Source organism: Corticium candelabrum, chromosome 9 (genome assembly GCF_963422355.1).
Source record: "Corticium candelabrum chromosome 9, ooCorCand1.1, whole genome shotgun sequence".
NCBI lineage: Eukaryota > Metazoa > Porifera > Homoscleromorpha > Homosclerophorida > Plakinidae > Corticium > Corticium candelabrum.
In genome coordinates this window covers 2312024-2319523 of record NC_085093.1, presented here as the reverse complement: position 1 = coordinate 2319523, position 7500 = coordinate 2312024, and the positions used below count along the sequence as shown (strand labels likewise).

The 7500-nt window shown below is 44.9% G+C and overlaps 2 protein-coding genes across 2 annotated transcripts in view; one reads left to right on the top strand and one right to left on the bottom strand.

Moving 5' to 3' along the window:
- Window positions 1-4486: 4486 nt before the first annotated feature.
- Window positions 4487-5251, bottom strand: LOC134185027 (uncharacterized). The gene is made up of 2 exons (XM_062652808.1): window positions 4880-5251; window positions 4487-4820 (listed from the first exon to the last, which is right to left on the bottom strand). Exons 1-2 carry the CDS (start codon window positions 5241-5243, stop codon window positions 4702-4704), a joined length of 483 nt encoding a protein of 160 aa, XP_062508792.1. The 5' UTR covers window positions 5244-5251; the 3' UTR covers window positions 4487-4701.
- Window positions 5252-6978: 1727 nt separating this feature from the next.
- The window catches only part of LOC134184600 (putative ribosomal RNA-processing protein 7 homolog B), a 2204-nt gene continuing 1682 nt past the window's right edge, over window positions 6979-7500 (top strand). The window contains exons 1-2 of the mRNA XM_062652336.1: window positions 6979-7085; window positions 7166-7288. Coding sequence (XP_062508320.1) covers window positions 7217-7288 — 72 coding nt within the window. The 5' untranslated portion in view covers window positions 6979-7085; window positions 7166-7216. The remainder of the gene's footprint in view (window positions 7086-7165; window positions 7289-7500) is intronic.

Genomic DNA, 7500 nt, shown 5'->3' with positions numbered 1-7500 from the left:
TGTAATTTAAGGTAGTTAATTAAATTGACTCTTCGTTTGATGGGGTAGGAGGTTTAGCCTTTGTAAAGTTTGAAACAGAGACAGGATTATTGTAAATTTAGTGTTTGTAACTGTGCTTAAAATGTATTGAAATAAATGAATACAGACAGACAGACACTTTTATTTCATAATTCTACACTAAAAGTACACAAGTTAGGCTTAATTATTATTAAAACCCAGTTCAAGTCTGCAAGTATGCTCTAGAAGCTAATGGACAGACAGACAGTTTTATGTAAGAAATAAAAGAAAGACAGACTGACTGACTGACTGACTGACTGACAGACAGAAAGACAGACAGACAGACAGGCAGGCAAGCAGGCAGACAGACAGACAGACGGACGGAGGGAGGGAGGGAAGGACAGACAAACAAGCGGACAGACAGACAATCAGACAGACAGACAGACAGAGACAGTTTTATGCAAGAAATAAAAGAAAGACAGACTGACTGACTGACTGAGACAGACAGACAGACAGACAGACAGGCAGACAGGCAGGCAGGCAGGCAGACAGACGGACGGACGGACGGAGGGAGAGACAGACAAACAAGCGGACAGACAGACGAACAGCTGTTTACTAAGCATGCGTTGCAGTTAAACACACGTATTATATACAACTGTCTAATAGATTTAGTTTGTTGCGTGCATGGATATCATTTTGCAAACCCTTGCGGTGCACATGGAACGGACATGTACGGAAGTGAAATTGTTCCCACTTTCTGATGCTGCGTAATTGTGCCCTTTCACTCTCCGTGCTATAGTGAGCACAAGAAATCAAAAATAATACTTTCATATTTTCCAATTATTCTCTAAATGCTGTATTAGTAAAAACTTTAGCTAGGATATCCTAGATATAACAGGGTCTAGTGTTTAACAGTAGACAGTGAGCTGATCAATTCTTAGTTATTAAACTACTATGCATGGTTGAGCTGAAAGTGTATGGCACAGCCTAGATACTAGAGCGGGGGAATGATTTCAGAATTGCAGTCCCACGTGATGTCTATGTATAGAGGGGCAAGAGAACGTGCTTTCATTTCCTATGAAATGCATACCTGCCTTGTTGCGCGGGAGCGTTACCTCGATAGACAATGAGATACACTCTGATAGTGTGTGGTCACGTTCTGTGCTGCAACGTCGCCGGCAATCTTCTTCCGCCGTTTTGTACGACATTCCGTCATTTAATGCGCTCGCGACAAACAAATTAGGAGTCCTGTGGAATCCAGTTCCAGACGTCATTCTGTGTACTCTAAGCATTTTAGTTTCGAAAGCCCCGGATAGTTATGCGTACACGTAGGCGCGCGAAAGGATTGACAAAACAAAATGATTAACATTCCTGTGTATATGGTTACAGCTTTAGTATAGATACAGAATGTATGTAGACATCCTTCACAACTGTAATCAACTCTGCCTAGGCGCACTAGCTAGCTAGGGGAGGCTTAATTACGGACGGTGAATCACTGATGGGAGGTATCGTACAAGTATGTGAAATAATAAAATAATATGTCCCAATTTGTACATCACTTGTGAGTGTGGGACTATACCGATTCCGTACTCTATACGGCCCGTCTCTAATTAATTAACGGAAAAGACGTGCGAGAGCATTACGGATTGGACAGAATAAAGGGTTTTCTGTCAGTCGCTTAGAGCTCTTTGGCCGTACCGGTTGACTGGGACCAACGTGTACAACTATAATTGCTTGCTGTTGTCGAGTGACGAAATCAGTGCCACACTTAACGGTCTGAGATGATTCGCTTTCTTCTTGCACTTGCACTCATCTACTGGGCTGAACACGCAGATGGACTGGGTAGAGATCGAATTGCATGAACTGAACAGTGGAGTTTTGCAAGTCCGTGCAGTGATTTGCTCGTTTGTGTTTTAGTTTACAGAGTGAAGTGTCTCCAAGAGCCACCTCCAGCGCCAAAGTACGGCTCTATGTTTCTACAGAAGATTCGAATCCGTGCGCCGTCGGTTACCTACTCGTACAAGGGAGTGGTATGCTTTCCCGGGGGAATCCCCGGCATAGCAAACCCGGCAATTAATGAATTAGGCTTATCAGTTTCGGTTTTCGCAGACTTACCGATGTGAAATAGGCTACAAACTAATTGGAACAGAGACAATGAGGTGCAATGGTTTCTGGCCATTACCTCCTCCAATATGTCAACTAGGTTAGATGAAATGCTTATTTCTAGCCTCGCGTAGCCAGACTCGACCGCCGCGTCATACGCAGTGTGACGCGACGGTAGGGTTTGGCAGCGCGAGGCTACGATGCTTTACTAAAACTTCGTTTTAGATGTGTTCGACGAAAGAAACAGTTACTGCGATTTCAGCTACAAACGAAAGTGCATTTACGTCAACGAGGTCAACAACACGGTCGGATGGATCCAAGAGACAATCATCAGCAAACATTACCTGCAACAAAACAACTCCGAAATTGCCCTCGCACCGGAAGACACTCTCTCTCCGTCCGCCTACGAGCCTCCGCTAGTAACAAACAAAACGATTCGCTCAAAATTGCTTTCTGTTCGACTTGCAGAGGACAGAAGTGAGGCAGGAGGCAACACGAGCATGCACGAGTCGCTCTATTTTGCTAAGGAAACTTTGACGAGAAGAAAGAGGTCGCAAACGCGATCGTCGGCGAGCGGTTGCGTCAACAAAATCTGCCCTTCGCACACGTCACAAACGAAATCGACGAAAAAAATCACGTCGCGCAGGAAGAGCACCGTTTTGGCGGTGCGGCGGGCTGTGAGCAGCGAAACATTCGAAGTCGGACCGTTTCGACGCAGTGCGGCTGCTTACGTCAAGTTCAAGTTTTCGGCGAGTGGCGGTTTTGCCTACTGTTTTTATGTCGTGGCGCACTGTTTGCCGGACCCCCCTGGGCATTTGGATCACGTGGGAAGCGTGACGGATCCCGCAGTGACGTACAAACTGGAGAGACATAGTTCTAGCGGTAGTCACACGGTGTGTCTCAATCTTCGAGACACGGTCGAGTGCGAAAAGTTCGCCATTCGTTTTACGGCCTACGTCGCGCATCTCTCCGGGGATACGGCGCGTCTGACGTTCACTCCAAAGGGAGTTCATCGAAACCCCATAGTCGGGAACTGTCCAGGTGAGACAGGAGAGATGCATGCACATGCCCAAAATTGTCAAATTTGCTTATTAAATAAGGTTGAAGCAGTGTTAGAGCACAACTTGCGAATTTTAGGTTGAGAACTTCGCGAATGGTCTGTAGTTTGTAGAACCTACTTTTGCGGTCTTTGGATTTTGTGACATACGGGCATAAACATTAGACTCTGACTGTAGTCTATCGGTTTCTGTCTAGAGTGCGGGGAAAGATGCGGTATATCTAGACAACCAAAATGCATGCATAACTGGCTTAATTCGCGCTTGGTCTATTAACTATTAATTATTGTTGATTATTGTATGTTCTAGGAGGTAAAGCTGATAACGAAAGAGAATAGACTGGATTGATGTAGACTAAGTGAGTGTCTACTGGTTTATATACGTTGAGATGCAGTAGCTTATCAAGTTTGTATAATTGTTGCGGCGCTTTTGATTGAAACATGGCGTACGAGAGGAATACTGTGAAAAAATTACAATTGCTGAAATATTTCTGTCTTCGGAGATGTTGAGAAAGCACAAAAATTGAAGTGTGCGTCTAGACAAACGAACTGACAGAGTCACAGACTGACAAACAGAGAGACAGACTGAGAAACGAACAAACAAAAGGACAGACGGAGACACAGACTAAGTAAGTGTCATACAAGAAGTTCGTACGCACGATCTCATACTAGCGGTCAACGTACACGTGTGGAACCACGTGGTCGTTTGGTGTCTACTGCACATGTTCACGGTCACCAAGTGAAGCAACCCAGCGCGAAGGACTACCTAATTAGTAGGCACGAGTCTGTGCTGTTACTTAAGCAACCCCGGATGCGGGAAAGTTTGTAGTCCCGCCTAGCGTAATGCGTCAACCTTACCATGCACGCATGCTCGCACGCCCAGTTAGCTAATCACGCCGAGGCTAGAGGTTTCTTACTGCCGGTAAGATTCGATGTGCCGACCTTTGCTCATTATGTACAACAGAAAAACGAAGCATCAATATCTCAGATTCTCTAGAAAGAACACTCTTTAAAGAGTTAGTGTTCTACGTCTAGCTAGAGAGAGTTACACGTACGTTCTGGTTGTCTAACAGTTTGTCTAGGTTTTGGTGTCTAGAGTTTTGGAGCAAGCTACCGTATTTATTGGAATAGTGGCCGCCCTCGAATACAAGCCGCTGTCGTCTAGAGGCCGCAGTTCCGTAACCTTGTCACTAGTCGAAGAAATACGGTACGTCAACTAATTATTTTCAAGACATCAACTGGTCTTCACAATGCTCTAGGTAATATATAAATAAATCTATGTGTCTGCGGCGTACGCCCGGATGTACAAACGACATTGATCATTGACAACAATCTTTGTAAATCTCATTGACTGCATGTAACCAGTACCGCAACTGCAGCTAGTACATTATGTGAAGCTCAACTACTCTTGCTAATTTTCTTCAATGCAATTAGACCAGAAGAACTAGACGTAGAAAGTAGATTAAGACGAGACGCTAAACACTCATTGTGATAGTTTTCATTACTAATATTGACAAAAGTCAAATCACGTGACTTTTGATTCGTTACTAATTGACGTGGCAGTAGTCGGCTATGACTGTCATTGGGCAGTAATTTCCTGTTCCGCAGCATTCCTGACTTATAGTCGTACTTCTACGAAATCGCCTTTTTCGTTTATCAGATGAAGCTATAGAGACACACAAAGCTAGTGAAACAAAATCATTCCACGCGACACAAGAGAAGTACATGTATTCTGATGGAGTGTTCTCCTCTTTCTCTTGGACTCGCAAAACGGAGAACTTGCTTGCAACGATGGACTCGCAAAGGAAAGAAACTCGCAGTAGAAGTTTTTAAATCCATCACTGTTTACCCCGCACGCGTGCGCCAAACGGGCGATGAAGACCGGCACCGGTGAACAGCCGGGAGACTGGAAGACGTCCGTCCAGTAGCCCGACATAAGGTTGACTAACACTGCGTAGTACGTGTCTCCCATCGAGGCAGAAGCAACATTCAGCTCATTTTTCGGAGTTTCATAGGCAAGAGCGTCGCCTGCGGAAAGCGTCGAGAAGACGAAGAGCAAGACGAAGACAACAGCTCTGTAGACCTCCATTCGCTATAGCCTCGACTCCAAGAATGGATCAGATGGTTGATGACTGGTCGATTTTACGAATACCGTGCAGGCTATAAACGTAGGACATGCAGTTAGCGCGAAGTGGTTAAACGATTTGCGCGGTTAGCGTGAACTGGTTAGTCCCATAAACGGACGATTGACCAGATTCTAAGTGCAACTTGTGAAAAACAACTCTGTTTGTTCGAAGCGCCTTTATCAATACTACACTTTGTTAACTTATTACACTCACGCATACACACCTTGGCTCGACACCTAACATGTTACCCGTTGAGCGAGCGATCTAGATGCGATGCTTGTGTGACGTCGACGTTGCAATGGGCGCCATCTCGCCTCATTCGCACCGCAAACTTCTCGACTAAAATAGACGTGCACGCATGACGTCAAACCATTGAGTTCCAATCTAGTGACACTTCGCGAAACGCTAGTCTTGATTCGAACAAAAGACGTAAACGTTTTCAGACGTTGCTGCAACCGTCATCATGCACGCAGCACATGAACACAAGACTCCTCGACTTTCACAGCATTCGTCATTCGAGATCTTGCAGCACTCGCAATGCTCTTTGCTCTTCTGTTGTGGACCGTCTTGGCCGACGTTGAAGCTCTCACGACTGGTATACACGCGCATGCAAATCGCTCTTAGTCTATTCCGTTGTGTCTAGAAATAATGCAGCTTTGTTACTCTACGGTTGTTTTGCAGATAGTGCAGAAGTCCATTGTAACGCAAACTGTACCGCCAGTGGTTACGCTTGTGTTAACTTTTCTGTACCTTGTCTTACTCAATCATTCGACAGTACGCTTTGTGAACCGATATGGGTTTGTTCGGCGGCCACTACCGTTTACAGCAACGCGAGCCCTAATTTCATCAACAGTGGCAGCGTTGTCATCGGAAACGGCAACAGCAACGACAACGGTAACGGCAACGGCTACGGTACCATTAACGGCTATATCAACGGCAATGGTATAAATTCGTCAAGACATTATCTATGATGTATATGTATACTTATGTATGTATTTACATATTCTGGTAGTTCAACCAGTATGTCCTGTGTATGATACTGCCCATTGTGACTTCTCCGTCACTCTACCGCCCTGGCCATGTCCAATCTGCTACGATTCCAATGGCAAGGACTACTTTGATTACAATATTGTAAATATACCATAATGTTCTTGTTCTTTGCTGCAGATTACAGCAATACAAACCAAGCTCATGACTGACGACGATGCTAATGTAGCGCACTGGAAAGCAGTGAAAGATTGCGTAGTTAGAGTAACAGACAGACAACATGCGGACAGAGTCTGTTACGTTTGTGCATTATGGGTTTGCTGTCCGTTACCAAATATTATAATTGCCACATGGATTGCCACTATGAACGGTAAATGATGTTATTGAAGATAGTAGACAGACTATTTCTGCCTCGACTCAGAGTGTGACTCTAGCACGTGGTTGACCACATGTACAGGCGCGCGAGAAGAGGTCAGGGCACGTACGAGTCTACAATCGCAGCTAAATTTGTTTTTGTGTTGTTGACGTAACTCGCGCTATACAGTAGTCGAGGACGTGTGACTACTGCTAAAAAAGTTGTTAATAATTACTATTTAATACAACCCTCGTAGTCCCGCTTAACGTATGCGCTAACCTTAACACGCATGCTCGCGATGTCGAGGCTTGAGGACTTTCACTTGGTGCCGGTAAAGTTCGACGAGACATGCCGAGCGTCGCACATTATCTACATCAAACAGCATCAAGTACGAGAAAACGAGGCATCACTACCTCAAGGAAGAACACTGTTCGTAGTCGGTGTTCCACCTCTCTGTACTGAGGTCGGTATCGATGCTTACCGACCTGTTTGCCTCTGTTGGTTGACTGACTGTCTGTTTACGTTTTTTAATGATCTTATCAGGAGGCTTTACGAAATGTGTTCGCGGTGAATGGTGAAGTCTCGCGCGTTTACATGCGCAAACGTCCGGGCTTGGTGTCTACAGAGTCTACTGACTGTTTGTCTTCTCAGTCTCGTTCTTTGAAGGTTGGTTGGTGTTGGTTGGTTGTAGGGTTGCAGGCGCGGATACAGAATTTTTAAAAAGAGGGGGTCCAAGTGTAGTTAGCCCCCCACTGGAGCTAAATTTCTGTATGAACTATGGAACCAGCAAACTCACTTCAATCATTAGCTATTAGGCTTAATTTCGTAGCATATTATTAGATAATTATAGGCATATATAAGTTTAGAATTGAACGAGT